Here is an 18502-nt window from a genome sequence, read left to right on the forward strand (position 1 = left end):
TGAAAGGCGCTACAGAAATGTAAGTCTTTCTCTTAGTTCAAAAATCTTAATCTCAGGGGAATCTTCCAAACACATGTCTGCGAATGACCGCGGTCTGTGAAAGCCAATTCTGTTGGGATGTCAAAGGCCGCTTTGAGCCGAGCTCGGCCGCTTGGGCTCAACGTCGAGCGCTGGGGGTTCCGCGGGTCCTCCGGCGCACGGGGGGGTTGGAGCCACCTGTTTTCCAATGGGGGCTCCTCCTGCCCTCCGCGGCGCGCTCGTTGGCGCGGCCGCTCGCTCCCGGCATGCCCCCACTCCCCCCCCCGCGGACGGTTGCGGCCCAAGATGGCGGAGGGCGGAGCGGCCGAGCTGGAGACGCAGCGCGGCGACACGGCGGCCCTGATGAAGACCCCGCTCAAGAAGGGCGACACCTGGTGAGTAACAGTGCGGGGGGATTGATGGGGGGAAAGAGAGAGAGGGAGGCCCGGTCCTCCTGAGGGCAGAAGCAGCGGCGGCTCTCGAGTGAGGGATCTAGGCCGGGGAAGCGGTTAGTCAGCGCCGGCCCCCCAATAACCCACACAGAGAGACAACCACTTGCATTTAAATAGCGCCTTTCGCCCCCTAAGCCGTTTCACATAAGCGTTGTGAGACAAAAACAAATTGACACCGAGTCACAGGAGATATTGGGACAGATGCTTGGTCAAAGAGGTAAGGAGCGTCTGAAAGGAGGAGCGAGTGAGGTTTAGGCAGGGAATTCCAGAGCTTAGGGCCTTGGCAACAGAAGGCACGGCCACCAAAGGTTGAGCGATTATAATCAGGGATGCTCCAGAGGGCAGAGTTAGAGGAGCCGCAGATATCTCCGGAGGGTTGTGGGGCTGGAGGAGGTTACAGAGATAGGAAGGGGCGAGGCCATGAAGGGATTTGGAAACCAGGATGAGAATTTTGAAATCAAGGCGTCACAGTCTGAAGATAAGGGGTAAGCCATTTAGGACTGAGATGAGGAATTTCTGCACCCAGAGAGTGGTGAGCCTGTGAAATTCTCTTACCACAGAAGGCAGTAGAGGCCAATTCATTAAATATATTCAAGAAGGAGTTGGATATATTAAGGCTAAAGGGATCAAGGGATATGGGGAGAAAGCAGGGACAGGGTACTGAATTTGGATGATCAGCCATGATCTCATTGAATGGCGGAGCAGGCTCGAGGGGCCGAATGGCCCACTCCTGCTCCTATCACAGAATCACAGAAACCCCACAGTGCAGATAGAGGCCATTTCGGCCCATCGAGCCTGCACCGACACATATCCCACCCGATCCCCGTAACCCCTACACCAACACATATCCCACCCTATCCCCGTAACCCCACATATTTTAATTCCCCTAACACTAAGGGTCAATTTATCATAGCCAATCAACCTAACCCGCACATCTTTGGACTGTGGGAGGAAACCGGAGCACCCGGAGAAAACCCACGCAAACACGGGGAGAATGTGCAAACTCCACACAGACAGTCACCCGAGGCCAGATTCGAACCCGGGTCCCTGGCGCTGTGAGGCAACAGTGCTAACCACTATGCCACCGTGCTATCTTCTATGTTTCTAAGGCGTTGCTTAACCGGGAGCCGAGAGCGAGAGGCAATCACACACACTACAGGCCCTCTTCTCTTAAAAGGGCCATAGATAGGTGTCCGTGGCCCGGATGAATCGCTGTTACCAGGAGCCCACCCGCACTGAGGCCGGGTTGGGGGGGGGCAAGATTTTTGGGGACAAGTTTCGTACTCTTCCCCAGGGCTCAAACTCCAGCTGAGACCGGGGGCGGGGGACACAGTTTTAACCCTACTCGTTCAGCAGAAACCTGGCAGTTAAAATCGCCCTGGCTCTTGCCTGTTCGAAAACCACCATGATCGCAACATCCGCAATTCTCCTGAGCAGGCAGCAAGAACACGCGCCTGGAGCCAACAGGGTACTTCTGTACATTTGCCTGTTGCGGCCCGATGCCAGCATTGAGACCCAACTGTAATTTTAGCTTTGGCCTGAGCGAGGAATCCACCTGGAGTTAAAATCGGGGCCAGGGAGTCGGTGTCACTACTTCCTAGAGTTCAGGTGGTGTGTTCTTGGCTCTCCACTTGAAGGTGATGAGATTTAAAGGATTTAATTTAGAGTTTGGGCAGCATTACGGAAGTGACTTTGAGAAGTGTCACTGTTTATATATCACCAATTCTTTACTTGCAAATGAGTAAAGAAAATAACTTGCATTTATATCTTGCCTTTAACACCATCCCAAAGTGTTTTACAGCCAATAAACTACTGTTGCAGTGTAGTCCCTTGTAATGTAGGCAGGCAGCCAATTTGTACACCGCAAGGTCCCACACACAATGTGAAAAATGACCAGTTACTCTGCTGGTGATGTTGCTTGAGAGAGGAATGCTCGCCAGGACACCAGGAAAACTCCCTGCTGTTCAGACAGTTGCACAGGATCTCTTACCTCCACCTGAGAGGTGACACCTCCGACAGCCCAGCATTCCCTCAATGTCGGCTTAGATTGCATTCAAGTCTTCAGAATGTGGCTTGAATCATTGACCCTCTGACTCAGGTGAGAATGCTACGACTGAGCCAAGGCTGACCTTTTCAATTTGAGCCGTCGTCGGCAGTTTGATGTGATACATGTGAGACTAACTAACTCTCAAAGTCACACGTGTATTTTCTAGATAGTTTGCTGTATTTATCATATTGCAGCGCTGGCCATAACCTGCCTCTTTAGTATCTCCACAATGCCCCAGCCGTAGTGTGGTCACTTGGCTCAGTTACCCAGTTCCAATGTGCTAAATAAGCGGGAAGAAAAAGTCACACTGAAGCCAAAGTTCTTTAATGTTAAGTAACATAGAAACATAGAAGATAGGAGCAGGAGTAGGCCATTCGGCCCCTCGAGCCTGTTCCGCCATTTAATGAGATCATGGCTGATTCAGTACCCTGTCCCTGCTTTCTCCCCATAGCCCTTGATCCCTTTAGCCTTAAGAAATATATCTAACTCCTTCTTGAATATATTTAATGAATTGGCCTCCACTGCCTTCTGTGGTAGAGAATTCCACAGGTTCACCACTCTCTGGGTGAAGAAATTCCTCCTCATCTCAGTCCTAAATGGGTTACCCCTTATCCTTAGACTGTGACCCCTGGTTCTGGACTCCCCCGCCATCGGGAACATCCTTCCTGCATCTGGTCTGTCTAGTCCTGTTAGAATTTTATAAGTTTCAATGCTTCTTGTGCAACAGTTTTCACATCAAATTGTGTTTACCAGCACCAGGATTATAGAGCTAATAATGCTTTCTCCAGAAACAGCCCCAGTTCAGAAGGATAGATCTGTAATCTTGTTGCTAGGGGAGGGAGGGAAGGAAGGGGGAAATCAGTAAAAGTGGACATATGAAAATTTGACATGCTTACTAAAACAGTTTTCATTGCACAAGTGCCACCCATGTATAGGAAGTTGTGCAAAGTGCTTTTGCAGTGAAGGAAAAAAATCCTTAAATACTGAACAGGAAAGGAAAAGGGAAAACTGAGAGGGTTGGGGCGGAGGTCATGGTCGAAGAAAAGAGTTTTAAGTTTTTTGAATCTTTTGAAAAAGATCTTTGGAGAGATCTAGGGCGGGTGCTTCAGAGTTGTAATTTGTGAAGGGTTGAGGTGCGAAGCTGCCAGGAAAGCGTTGGCGAATTTGCATCTTGACGAGGAACCCTGGCGATGGGGGAGCAGTAGGGGTGGATCTGTGGGAATTTCATAGGCCCACCATTACACTTTACTGAAATCCCAATGTCAACAGTAAATAAACTTTAATTCTTTACTGGATAAATGTGCAATGCAGCCCACTCTTGTTCATTCAAAGTTTTTTTTTTTGCTTGGGTGGGAAACAAAGTGATTTATCCAGTCGTTCAAATTAACCAATTTTTAATAAGACTGCACAGGAGGTGTTGATCAACCTGGAATGAAGTAAACTGTAATTGTGTTGCATTCATTTAAGTCTTTTCCTATAAACATTCTCTCACTGCAGTAACGCAGTGTATGGTGATTCAGTGTTGACATTAGAGAGTTGTTGACAAAAAACTGAATACAGAACTGTAAAGTTTGCAATATTAAAAAAACAAAATTATTATAAAGTGCTCTCTTTCTATTTAATGGTTTGAAGTAATCTAAACCTCTTGCTTGGATTATTTCCTTGTAAGATTCTCAGGCTTCCAGTGTCGTCTACAATCTCTTAATTCGCTATATAATACTACTTTATAACTTGGGAAATCCATTTTTATATCCTCCTGTGACCATATTCTACAATAATCCAGCCTTGGTTCAATACTGTTAACATTTGACATGGTTTTAATTTTGAAACAAGTATGTGTGTGTATTAGAAGACTGAGGAGTGAGGCTATAATTCAATATTGGGAGCTCAGATGAAGCCTGTATATCCGTTGAGCTTTGAGAATCTAATTAAAAGTCTCATTTCTCTTGTCAATATTGTATTCATTTACGATGGGGAATGTCGGTGAAATAAAGCACATTTCCATAAGAGAGGATATCCCTTATTTAAACCGATAGTATTTAAAGAGTGTGTCATGGCCACCTAGATTAGAGGTTCCCAAACTTTGCTCATTGCGTACTTCCTTCCAGATCTACCAGCTGCCCGCCTTCCTCTACTAGCGTACGGGGTTAATATTTTAACCCCTTTAATGCCCAAGCATTGTACAAAGTGTACGGTGATTGGAGGTGGGGCCTCTGTACGTCATCGTCTCTGTCTCTGTGTTCTCATTGGTACATCTAGAAGTAAATTAACTACTTTATATAACAAATTCCCACAGAGTTTCAAAGCTTCGTCTGTGTAACCTATTCTAAAAATGCAATAAATAAATAAAATTCACCCCGAGACCATTTTTCCCATGTACCCCTCAGTGATGTCTCCGCATACCACAGTTTGGGAACTCCCTGACCTAGATGGCAAACACCTATACCCGAGTTGGGCCGTAACAAGCTAGTGATTTTGTTTTTGTTACTTGTAGGTTATCTACTCAGCCTCACTTTGGAAAATATTGGATAGCTAACCGCAGCCTGTTCTCTTTGTATCTTGGCTGTGTTGTTTAGCTGTTCAGACACTGCCAAAGGGCTATGGTTTTAGTGGTCTTGTGTTCTGGATGTCCAAGATTATGTTTCGGAATTCAGCTCTGAAGAATGAATCAAATGCAAAAAAATGGGCACAGCAGAGCAAATGTTGCCATGGCAGCACTTGTGCCACCACTGAACACGCTATACAATATGGCATGAGATTAATTTATACATAGCTGATCAGCTACCAATAATGTTGCCATTATACCATTTTCAGGTTGTATAAACAGAAGGCGTGGCAGGCATCTGGTGCAATAATATGTGCAGTGATGAGCCGGGTTTCACAGGGCACTTGTAACAATTGCCGAAGTGATGGCTAGGCTTAGTTGGTAGCGCTCTTGCATCTGAGTCAGAAGCTCTTGGGTTCAAGCTCCACTCCCGGCCTTCAGTGCAAAAATCTAGGCTGACATTTCAGTGTAGTTATGGAGAGAGTGATCCATTGTCACAGAGGTGAGATGTTAAGTTGAGGCCCTGTCTACCTGGCCCAGTGATTCGGATGAACATTAAAGATCCCATGGCATTGTTTGGAGAAGAACTAGGAGTTATCTTGGTTTCCGAGCCAACAGTCCCTTCTCACTCAATGCTACCAAAGAAGGATTAACTGGTCATTTGTTTAATTCGTGGGAACTTTGTGCAATAAACCTGCCATGCTCGCCTTTAAAATAATTACCATACTTCAGCGTAATTCATTGGTCTGTTACACACTTGGGAAGTTTTTGAGAGATGCGATAAAGTGCTATATAAATGTAAGTTTAAAACAAAAATCCAATTCAGCACCCCTGTGAATCTAATCATTGTTTTAAGTAACGCTTCGGATGAAAAGTTTATGATGTTATTTGAGATTCTGCAATTTATGGAATTGAGTTCCTCTGGAGCATTCTGGTTATGCACAGTAACATGGTTAAACATTGAATTAGAAATGGTGGCCTTATTGTTCGATACTTGTATATTGGCAAGCATTTGACTGTCAGATTCGTTTAATTTATAAGTGAGAAGTGGAAAGCTGTGTACAGTATGTTATGTGTTAGATTGCAGAAAGTGAAAGAATATCAACCAAATGGTGCCTGATCTGTTCACACCCTGCCTTTATATTGTTCTGTGACTCGTGGTTTAACTGCTCTGCACTAAAGTTTAAGGGTGAGCAGGGACCCATTCGCTCCACCAACATTGTTTATAAGTAAGATCGTCACTGATTCCATTGTAGCTTGTTTGTCACTTGCTTCTGAAGTGCTCTCTAACAATGTTAGTGTGATTATTCATCCATGCTTGACTTTCAGGTAAACATGTGAACTGAAGTGAGTTTTGTTTGTAGTGCTCTTTGAGGTTGCAATATGAGAAAGTATTAGCGTGTGGGAAAGATGTTCGACTTGTTGCAATTCTCAATATTGAGTTCAAGGACATCAATATTTAGTTACAAATGAGCTTGTGCATTGTCAGGGTAATGCTCCTCATCATCTTCTCAATAATACTGTGGACAGCAGTATGTCTTAACTGAGGGCTTTGCGAATAAGGCCAGTGGGCCTGAAGATATTCAGAGAAGCATTACACTACTATTAATAAATGCAAACTGGATAGGGTTGAGAGTAGGCACTCTGTTGTATGTGATCTGGGCAGTGCTGAGGGAGTGCTGCACTGTCAGAGGTGCCGTCTTTCGGATGAGATGTTAAACCGAGGCCCCGTCTGCTCTCTCAGATGGTGGTAAAAGATCCCAGGGCACTATTTCAAAGAAGAGCAGGGGAGTTATCCCCGGTGACCTGGTCAGTATTTATTTCTCAATCAGCATCACATTATCACATTGCTGTTTGTGGGAGCTTGCTGTGTGCTAATTGGCTGCCGCGTTTCCTGCATTACAACAATGACTACATTGGCCATAAAACGCTTTGGAATGCAAGTCTCTCTTTCTCTCTCTTTTTCCTCTCTCTCTCTCTCTTTCTCTCTCTCTTTCTTTCTCTCTCTCTTTCTCTCTCTGCCTTATTTGTCAATGTGAGATTGGTAGCTGTTATACTGTTGAATTTTATTTGGAATCTTTTCCACCACGATCCCATGACAGATTAGAGTTGGAGAAGACATTTTTTTTGGTCAGAACTAGATTATAACTATGATTCACAGAACTGCTGTTGGCCACAACCGCAGCAAGGCAAATGTAGAGAAGGATATAGATGGATGTTACAGTATTTGCAGTGTAGAGAAGAAAATGAACCCAAGTTTACCCCACCAATCAAGCTGTGTTTTAACTCATTACAAGGTTACTTCCAAATTAAGTATATGAAGTATAAAAGTGGTGTGGAAGTGATTGAATTGTGCTGGTAGGTTACTGACATCACCATCATTAAAGAATGGGGTGTTTTATCTGAGATTGTGTTGTCACTTTTGTGCAGACCTCTTGCTTTTGTGTTTGATATTTATGCAGTCATGCAGATTTGATTGGCAAGGGAGCTGAATAAGGCAGTAAATTCTTAGTGCAGAACGAGGAACTCAGAGACTGCCTTTGAACAGCTAAGTCATCAGCCAGAAATGGAATCAATGCCACCAATCCCATCAATCAGAACAAATCTGGGTTACGAGCACATTTTAGCGGGCACAGTGGCAGAGCACTCTGTCTGATCACGAGCCCAAATCTACAAATGTTTCATTTTTTCATATTGTATGTTTTGTATTAATGCTACTTTATGGCAACTCATTTCCCTGTAGCTCCGTGGGTAGCGCTCTCGCCTCTGAGTCAGAAGGTTGTGGGTTCAAGACTTGAGCACAAAAATCTAGGCTGACACTCCAGTGCAGTGCTGATGGAGTGTTACATTTTCGAGGTGCTATCTTCTGGATGAGATGTTAAACTGCTCTCTCAGCTGAACGTAAAAATCCCATGGCACTATTTCGAAGAGGAGCCAGGGGAGTTCTCCCTGGTGTCCTGGCCAATATTTATCCCTCGCTCAACATCACAAAAAAAACAGATTACAGGAAACTTTTGATTTACCGGCACCTAAATAACCGGAAATCTCGGTTAACCGGCAAAATTCAGGAGTAGGTTCATACTTCATATTACTTGCCTTCCTCGATCTGTTGCTGTGCAAGGGTGTGGCTGCAGCTGTTGCTAAGCTACAGAGACGCTTGGAACTTGTGGCTATTGTTCTGAACATGTTGCTAAGCAACAGGGTTTGTTGCTTTATACGGAGCTCTCGGCTCTCCCTATCTTTTACTATAGCGCTCGGTTATCTGGAATTTTTGATGAACCGGCACCACGTCGGTCCCGGATAAAAAAAAAAGTTTCCTGTATCTGGTCATTATCATATTGCTGTTTGTGAGACCTTGCTGTGTGCAAATTGGCTGCCGCGTTTCCTACAACAGTGACTACACTTCAAAAGTACTTCATTGGCTGTAAAGCGCATTGGGAAGTCCTGAGGTCATGAAAGGTGCTATAGAAATGCAAGTCTTTTTTTTCCCCTCCTTTTTCCCATTTCTAGAATCTCCCTGTGCACCTGGAAATGGAAGTACAGACAGATAACCAGCTCTCAGGCCTTTGCTACTGTTATGCTTACCCTATAGCTGGTTTTTAATTGTGAAAGGGTGACTTACCCTCAGTGTTTTCTTCCTTGCTTGTGGTTAATCATGGCCCAGAAATTCGGGTCAGGAGCTTCCCGCGGGTGCAAGCCCCCGACCTGCACTTACCGAGCGCGCCGGCCGTTGAGCTGTGGGCCCCCGTGGAATTCCGACCCTGGGCCTGCTCCAACTGCCGTCGCGTAGTGCTTGCGTATCCCAGGGGCGCAGTTAGTTTGATGCGTCCCCTGGGATCACGTGGGCCATGGAGAGCCAATCGGAGCAGGGAAATGCCCATTCATAAGTTTGACAGGAAGAGCTGTCAAAACTTAGAAATACTACGAGCCCCAAAACATCACTAAATCTTCAAATACATTTTTTTTTAAATCACATTTTTAAAATAAACTATAAATTACATGAAATAACTATGTTAAACAATAATTTTAATTTTTGAAAAAAATAATTTTAATTTCTAACGGGGCTAAAAATAAACTTACCTTTAAAGTATTTAAAAATAATAAACCTGTGGGGAAAAAATGTTTTAATTTTAATTAATTCACCACTTACCTTGTAAAAAGCAGGCCTTGCGACTGCTTTTTAAATGTGTAACTTCTGGAGACTTACACTCCCGGGAGAACCGTAAGCTCAATGCGCACGCGCAGCCTCTCCTGCGCACACGTTCGAACTCTGAACCCCTTTGTTCAGGGGAATGGAAGTGCCGGTTTCCCACGCATGCGCAGTGCATGCAGGAAACCGGCACTTCCGTTGGGCCTACAGGTGAGTACCCCGTGCGTACTCACCCGTGGAGACCCGAATTTCTGGGCCCATCTGACTTCTGCTTGGTGCCTCCCTATAGTCGTGCAACTGAGATCAGGAGTTTGCACGCTATCGGGACTTTGTTTGGAGCTGCAGTATGCTGTGCAGCCTGGCACCATCCCCATTAATATCCTTTTCAAGTCAATGGCCCGGATTTTGCGGTAAAAGTAACAGTGAGGCTTTCCGTGTTTACTAAAGAGTAAATCAGACAGCAACCTCCGGTGACCGTATGTGTGCAGTTAAACGTGGAAATCAGGAAATCCGAGTTGCCCTGCTTCTCCACAAGCTTTGCTATAAGAGTATCTCGCCGAGAGACTCGGCATTGAAGTCCATTTAACGGCGTGAAGTTGGGGTACTTGCGTGATATATAACCACTAAACACGCTAGAAAACGTTGGGCTTGTCCATTCCAGTGTAGGTGAATTTATAATGACTGCCAAACAGCCTCTCTGGCAGTGAAAATTAACTTTTACAAATTCCATCAGATTTTAATTATTGGAGATTTTAAAAAAAAATGATTTTTTTACCTTTTCTGTCTCTCTTATCTCTCTCTCAATCCCTTCTTTCACTTTCTGTACATGATTTGGCATTGAATTAACTATTCGAACTTACACTTCCTGGTCAGACTCTGCGGGTCTCAGTAAGGATTCTTCAATGTGATTGGTTAAGGAGACACATTGTTGCTTGCCCTATTCACACAGGTCCCAGATCCCCTGTAGAGGAAGCCGCTCTGTGTTGGATTTCTAATCACCTCAAGTTGCAGTGCAAAAGTCCATCGAAGGTCTGTGGACAAGTGTAAGTGTAATGAACGGCAAGCGGCGTTCGTTCACCGCTGACCACAAACCCCGGGCAAATGGATTATGATCGACTTCGTTGTTTTTTGTCCTCTTTTGAATCTTTTTAAGTGGCCAGTGTTGATGTCCTTATTGACCTCCTAATAATCCAGTCGTGCTAAATAAACAGCATATATAGCTCATTAGCTCTGGGCTCACTGGATCCCAAGGTAAATGAGGATGGCCAATTTTAGTTAATCCATTCAGAAATACCCTGCCGCCCCCCATTGCGGCATCCAGCTGTTACACTGGGAATAATTCCACGGATTTCGCCTTCAATGCTCTACCTGAAAGTCTGTTCCATGTATTGATCACTCTCTGTGTGACGACACACCTCCCGATATCGGTCCTAAATTTGCCGTTACCTAGTTTGAATCTATGTCCACTTGTCTTGTTCTGACAATGTAGTTTGAAGTAATTTTCTGGCTCTACCTTTTCCATATCATTTGTTGTTTTATGTACCTCTATAAGGTCGCCTCCTTTTGAAGTTGAAAATTTGTTCTCCGTACTGCCACCCATGCTTAAATGTCTCCCATGTGTTTAGGTGACTAGAACCGGACAGAGTATTCAAGGTTTGGTCTGACCAGAGCAATGTATAGTTTGAGCATGAGTTTCTCTGACTTGTTTCCTGGAGCATTGCTTGATTTAGTTCTGGGAAATGAAGTGGGGCAAATGACAGTGAGTGAGAAGAGAAAACAAACGTGCACTTGTATACAATCTACTCCTGATAATTCAAAGCCTTTTTTGCACTAAAAGAAATTAATTTGCAATAATTTTGAATTAAGCAAAATGGGAATTTAGTGCTAAAAAGGCCAGACTCGTGTTGTGTTCCCGGGATTTCTCCACTCTTCCACTGAAGTCACGGGACGTGCTGCAGAACCGCCGCAGAAATTCACCCCTTCCCAAGCAATCGTGAATTAACAGGAGAAGACGAGAGTGTCTTTTACATCCTCTGATCCAAAGCACTTCATAGCCATTGTAGGCAGAAAGGGTACAGCTCATCCAAATGACAGCAACTCTGACAATGCAGCACTCCCTTCATACTACACTGAAATATCAGCTGCGATTAGGTGCTCAAGTCCATCACCTACTGACTAAGAAGTGAGATAGATGAGACTGAGTAGGAGAAAACAGGGAAATAGTGACCACAATCTAGTTTTGGTGTAAAAACTGAAAAAGATGTCAAAGTATAAAGGCGAATTCAGTGCAGTAAGAGGAGCTCTGGCCCAAGTTAACTGGGCTGAAAAACGAGCAAACAGGACAACTGATTAGTAGGGAGTCTTCGGATACAAGAGGGATAGAGTATCTATTGGATGAAAAGTGGATGCATTGAACAATAAATCGAGATCTCAAAATTAAACTCAAACTTAAAAGGGCTGCGGATGATAAAAGTGGGACTAACAATATTGAAGAAAATCGGGAGGAATATCGAAGGGAATGTGGAAAAGGCAAGCTATTTGTATAAAAGAAAACAGTAAGGACTTTTATAAGTGTAAGGGAATAGTTGGAGAGGATAGAGACACTCTGATGAAGATGGAATCTAGTTGTGGAAAATGATATGGCAGAGATATTGCACAAGTATTTTGCATCAGTTTTTACAAATGCTGGTAGAATTATGTAATTAGGTGCACTGGAGAAGGCTATGGAACAATTATTAGAAAAGGAAGGTGGATAAGTCACCGGGCTCTGATGGCCATGCACTGTCGGCTGTTGAAAGAAATCAGAAAGGAGACCGGAGAGATTCTGACCAAAAAATTTCCAGTCCTCCTTGGATATGCAAATTGAGCCAGGGGACTGGAGGCCAACGTAACTCCTCTGTTCAAGAAGTGGGGGGGGGGGGGGGGGGGAGGGATAAATTGGGTAACTATAGAACAGCTAGTATAACAGTTTGCCAGTTTGTGGGCAAACTTTTCGAATTTGTTTATTCACGATAAAGTTAATGAACATTTAGATGTTAATGGGTTAATCAAGGCCAGCAAGAACAGACTTATTAAAAGTCAAATCGTGTTTGACAAATTAAGTGGTTTTCATTTGAACAAATGACTATTTAGATAAAGGAATGCATTAGCTGTAATGTATATGGTATTCAGAAGGCATTCAATAAGGTGTATCACAGGAGGCTTATTACAAATATTCAGGGGTGTGGTAGAAGTGGCAATGTAGCAGCATCGATACAAAGCAAGTTAACAGATAGGAAACCAAGTTTGAGTAAATGAGTTATCCACCTTCCCTTCCTCGACTTCTCCGTCTCCATCTCTGAGGATAGGCTATCGACAAATATTCACTACAAGCCCACCGACTCCCACAGCTACCTGGACTACACTTCCTCCCACCCCGCCTCCTGTAAGGACTCCATTCCATTCTCCCAGTTTCTCTGTCACTGCCGCATCTGCTCCGACGATGCCACCTTCCACACCAGTGCTTCCGACATGTCTTCCTTTTTCCTCAACCGAGGATTCCCCTCTACCGTGGTTGACACGGCCCTCGATCGTGTCCGTTCTATCTCCCGCACTTCTGCCCTCACCCCTGCCCCTCCCTCCCAGAACCACGATAGGGTTCCCCTTGTCCTCACCTTTCACCCCACCAGCCTCCACATTCAACGGATCATCCTCCGCCATTTTCGGCACCTCCAAAGTGATCCCACCACCAAACGCATCTTATCCTCCCCTCCCCTTTCAGCATTCCGTAGGGACCGCTCCCTCCGAGACACCTTAGTCCACTCCTCTATCACCCCCAGCACCCCTTCCCCTTTGCCTGGCACCTTCCCGTGCAAGCGCAGGAGATGTAACACCTGCCCTTATACCTTCCCACTGTCCAGGGCCCCAAACACCCCTTCCAGGTGAAACAGCGATTTACTTGTACTTCTTGCAATCTAGTATACTGTATTCGCTGCTCACGGTGCGGTCTCCTCTACATTGGGGAGACCAAACGCAGATTGGGTGACCGCTTTGTGGAACACCTCCGTTCAGTCCGTAAGGGTGACCCCGAGCTTCTGGTCGCCTGTCATTTTAATTCACTGCCCCATTCCCACTCGGACCTCACCGTCCTTGGCCTCTTGCATTGTTCCACGGAAGCTCAACGTAAACTCGAGGAACAGCACCTCATCTTCCGATTAGGCAGTTTACAGCCTTCCGGACTCAATATCGAGTTCAACAATTTCAGATCATAACCTCGGCCCCTATTACATTTTCACTTATTTTTTTATCCACACCTTTGTTTTGGTTTTTCCTCCCCCCCCACCCCCCCCCCCCTTTCTTTTTTTTTCTCTCTCCCACATGGCAGCTGTCTCCCGTTCTGCCAGCGCTTTTCACACCTAATCTAGAGCCGTCTTTTGTCTCCACTAGTCCTATCACCATCTCGTCTCGTTTTGAATACCTCTTAATGTCTCTTCTCTTTTGTCCTTTCCCAGCCCTGCCTTTCGATCTATTTCATTCCCTGTGCCTCTTTAGTCTTGATAAAGGGTTTTGACCCGAAACGTTGACTCTAATTTCTCTCCACGGATGTTGCCTGGCCCGCTGAGCTTTTCCAGCATTTTCTGTTGTTATTTTGAGTAAATGAGTGTTGCTTGAATTAGAGGAGGGTTGGACGTGCTGTTCTCCAGGGGCCAGTGCTAGGTGCACTTCTGTTCTCAGTATCTGTTTATATAGAATATGAATACGATTTACGCTTGGGCATGGCGAGCACAAGCTCAAAGTTTGCTAGCGGGATGCAAATGTAAGGGTTTTGGCAAACATCTGTAAAAGACTTCAAGAGGATACTGACTGGTAGCAGATGGAGTGGATAGGTGCAAAGTAGTGCATTTTGGAAGGAGAAATGAGGGATGGGAGTACACACTCAGTGAAAAGATGGTGTAAGGTGTGGGTAAGTAGAGACCCCTATACAATTGCACAATTCCCTGTAAATGCGAATGCAGGCAGAAGCTGTTTTATAAATGGGGCAAAGAATGCAAGAGTAAAGAGGTAATGGTAAATGTGTACAAGGCAATGGTTTGGCCACAATTCGAGTACTGTGTGCAGTTTGGTCACCCCATTATAGAATACATTAAAGCCTTAGAGCGCATACAGCATATATGGGAAACTATAGCCACTTGCATTTATATAGCGCCTTTAACATAGAAAAAAAGTCCCACTGCACTTCACAAAGGCGCAAGGAAAAAAATGCACACCAAGGCAAAGGGGGAGATATTAGGACAGGTGACTAAAAGCTTGATCAGAGGTTGGCTTTAAAGGAGGGCAGGGCGGTGGAGAGGTTTAGGAATATAAGGAGCGAAAAATTACCTAGATTAATTACACTGGAGCATTAAAGACTAAGTGAATATTTGGTAGAGCTTTTTAAAATGATGAACCGTCTGGACAAGGTGAATAGGGAGACTATTTTCTCTGGCTGGGGAGCTGACGAGGGGTCATCGATTTAAAGTCAGTATTGAGAATGAGAAGAGAGCTTAGAAATTTCTTTGCCCAATTATTGAAGCATGGAATGCTTTGCTACAGGGTGTGGTTGAGGCAGACACCATTGAACCTTTTAAGGAAAAAGTGGATAAATATTAGAAGCAGAGGACTATGTGGAGAGAGTAGGGCAGTGGGCTTAGTAAGGAACCAGTGCAGTCACCGTGGGCCGATTGTAAACTGCTGTGGTTTTGATTTTGACTTGTGTGCGTTAACTTGGGCCTCCGATATTCTCCGTGCTTGCAGTTTTAAATACAAATACATTTAACAAAGTGGCTATTAGCTTTATAACTGTTTTTTTAACAATCTTGGTGGTCTTTGGAAGTTGTATGCTGAGGCTACACTTTCCTGTCAATTGAAAGTTGTATGCAGAATAATTGGTGTTGGCTGTTTATAAAAGTTTTTTTTAATTGTTGCAACTGTAAAATGCCTTTTGATATATTCTTGTCCCTGGGGTACTGTGGTGCTTCTTAATGGTGAATCTTGGTTGCAGAAGTGATTGTACTGGATAAGATGCTTGTTTGTATTGGTTTAAATACTGTTTCGATGTGCTTGAATATACAGATCATTTAATTATAGAAAGTAATCTGGTATAAACTGTTACATTGTAAGTTCTTTTAATCTGTTAAATGATTTCACTTTGAAGTCCAAATGTTCCCATGTCTTGCAATATGCAAGCATGCATTTTCCTAATATCAATTTTTAAAAAATACTCGCTGTTCTTGCCCAACTCTAAACTTTGCGCACTTTTGTTTAGATATCTGTTCATCCCAAATTGCCTATTCATGCAAAATGACTCTTCACGTTCAGTTGCACCTTTTATTTCTTGAGTCTGTGGATTTGGAGCCAATCTGGCCCGAACGGTACCTGGCCTTTTTAGCAGGTACAGGTTCAGCATTGGTGCGACAATCATCAAGCAGATATAAGGGAATCGAGAGCGAGAACCGAACGAGGGCAGGCAAATTAAACAGATTAAAAATAGTAAAGGAGCATGAGGGTGACATTGGCAGGTGAACTGATTCAAAAATGGCCAAGAGAATGTGCCGTGCTCCACATCCATTATAGATAGGTAGATGGGCTTTCAGAACATGCGCTTTCTGCCTTTTCTTGGAGCCTAGGTCTTGAGATGATGGAGGGATTGCAGTGTTGAGGAGACTTTGTTCTACTTTATTGCTCTGGATAACCAAAAGCATTGTAATCGTGCCCAACTCAGGAGAACGACATTTCCTGGACATTGTATGTAGCTTACTCAGGTGTTTGGACAAAGGTGGGGTGGGAAGTGGAATTGAGATGACATTTTTTGCCTTTCTTGTTCAGAGCTGTGCCCAGGAACTCCCTTTACCTCACTTCTTATAGGTCCGTTGCAACTATTTATTCCTACTTCTTTTGTAAGGAAACTTTGTTCAGTTGTACGTGAATTTAAACAAAGTTAAAATTCAGTAAATTCCATAGCTTTTTTTGGTTGTTCCCAAAACAGGAAGTGATGCAAAAGAACTTCCTGGGCACATCTGCGAAGAAGAAAGGCAAAATGGCATCTCCTTGTGTTCATAGCCTAAGTGAACTATCTACAATTTCTGATGCCAGCAAATTTTGTCAATTGAACACGAACAAAAATGAAATGTAACGGTAAGTAGCTTTTCAGCATGCCCTAATGGAACTTGTTTCCTACTTTTGCATCGAATGAAAGCATCAAATGTTCAAAGAACAGGTGCAGTATGTCATCTATTGGACTTGCAAAGAAAAGGCATACTTTGCTCTAACAGTACATCAACTTAAGAGCTAATGCTTCAGCTTACCATACTATGCTAGTAGTAGTAAGATCAAAATCACCACAGCTCTGAAGCATCTGCCCAATTTGAACTTTTCCCAGAGTTAAAATTATATTTTTTCCACTACTTTTCCTCCTCGCCTGAAGCCGACTTATGCTGGGAATAGGGTTCGCAGTGGTCAGTGGCTCTCTGATGCCTCGTCCAACTCACCATATGAGTTGATTGTAGCCAGGCTGTTTGACCGTCAGTCATCGTAACCAAGCCCGTTGTGGGTTTTTTTTCTGTCACTCGTACATACTTTTCAGCGCTGGAGGAGCATGAGCCGTGGCTAATTCCCTCCCCCCCCCCGCCCTCTTAGTCAAGACCACTGAGACCAGGTAACTCTACACAGACCACAGCTTGAGTTTGAGACCTATCTAATCTGCATGGCTCGTTGCCACACTGGTTGGTGCATTTTCGCACTGAGTCATCTGGGGAGCCCAAGTTATGGGTTTCTATTGCACCCTGCTGGGGTGTCTCTGCTGGTATGTTTTTTTTATTTGTTTAATGGATATTTGATGATTGACGGGAGCGGTTTTTATTCTCTGTACAGTCCATTTTGTAAAACCATTTTTTCTTTTCAATTGTCTGATCAATGTCATTAAATAATTCTTGCCTTTTTTAACGTGATTCTCATTTGCCATCACAGGTACCTGGTGGATAGCCGCTGGTTTAAGCAGTGGAAGAAATATGTTGGTTTTGATAGCTGGGACAAATACCAAATGGGAGACCAAAATGTATATCCTGGCCCTGTTGACAACTCTGGGCTCCTGAAAGGTTTGGCCACTTGTTTTTATGTTTTTAGATGCAAAACATACTGGCAATATTACTTTGCTAATGACCATGTTCTGTAACGGCACAGTAAGCGACTGCTTGCAGTAGTTATGTTAACCATTCTGTCATCTTGGCACAAGGAGATATTCAGAAGGACTAAATACATTTCTTCTGTACAAATTCTGCACGATTAGTCCTACCAAAAATAATTTCAAGTCTTCACAAATGTAATTTGCCTTTAATCCATTTTAAATAACCTGTATAAACTGATCCATAATTCTACAAATCATAGCCTGCACAGAGCACCTCCTTGAATTGTATGTCCTGTCCTTATACAGACAGTGCCACATGAACAGGATTCTTGTTCAGCTTTTGCCAATCAATTTCCAGATTTGCAAACTTAACCTATATGATTTCCTGAAATCTTGAGTCTAATGAGACATGGTTCTGTATGCCTTCAGCTAGGCATGGAGATAGCGTTTGGTTTGGTCTGCAGCATTTTGACTCGAGTACACTTAAAAAGAAATTGGGCCCTTGGCTCATATTCTCCAAGTAGTATTCTGCACTAATTAAAATGTAAGAATGTTTAGTTATGACTGTAGTGTGTATATATAGAGTGTGCTGTTCCACTGTTAAAGGTGCAACACTTGAAAGTACGTTAACTCAAATCAAGTGAAGCAGAACCACCTTAATTAAAGGCACATTGAATCAATCACAGAAGCCGGCCATTTGTCACTCATGATACCTGCGCCTGTCCAGAAAAAGTACTAAAACTGAATTGGCTTCCACTCCCCAGACTCTACCATTAAACTTTGTATAGAATCACCAGCTGGCGTGTTGAGACAACGGTACACATCCAGGGTGAAGCTTCAATGGTTTCTAATATTGTCTCAACCCGTTAACATGTTACTGCCGTGTAATGCTCCAGCCTGTTTGTTATGCTGCATTAGTTGCTTTTTGGTTCTATTATAGTTGAAGCTATAATTCTGTTGCTGTTAAGGTCATATGTTAGACAAAGTACAGATGATTTCCTGCTTCATATGAAATTGTTTACATTTTTATGAGAAGAGACTGTAATGTGTTACAAATGAATTTTGCTTGACAAAGATTCAGTTCGAAGAAGTAACTTGCAAGGATAAAAGCATTTGCAGGTTTTGATCGATCATGTATCGCATAAGCCGG

The 18502-nt window shown here is 43.8% G+C and overlaps 1 protein-coding gene across 3 annotated transcripts in view; it reads left to right on the forward strand.

The window, feature by feature from the left end:
* The first annotated feature begins 213 nt into the window (after window positions 1–213).
* The window catches only part of usp15 (ubiquitin specific peptidase 15), a 131576-nt gene continuing 113287 nt past the window's right edge, over window positions 214–18502 (forward strand). The window contains exons 1-3 of one of the 3 annotated variants that reach the window (XM_086009421.1): window positions 326–413; window positions 16216–16364; window positions 17196–17323. In XM_086009421.1, coding sequence (XP_085865547.1) covers window positions 17269–17323 — 55 coding nt within the window. In that variant the 5' untranslated portion in view covers window positions 326–413; window positions 16216–16364; window positions 17196–17268. Of the gene's footprint in view, window positions 414–16215; window positions 16365–17195; window positions 17324–18502 lie in introns of all 3 variants that reach the window. The other 2 variants (XM_086009422.1, XM_086009419.1) reach the window with 2 other exon arrangements.

Source organism: Somniosus microcephalus, chromosome 16, assembly GCF_052327205.1.
Source record: "Somniosus microcephalus isolate GS21.2 chromosome 16, FLI_Smic_1.0, whole genome shotgun sequence".
In the NCBI taxonomy this organism is placed as follows: domain Eukaryota; kingdom Metazoa; phylum Chordata; class Chondrichthyes; order Squaliformes; family Somniosidae; genus Somniosus; species Somniosus microcephalus.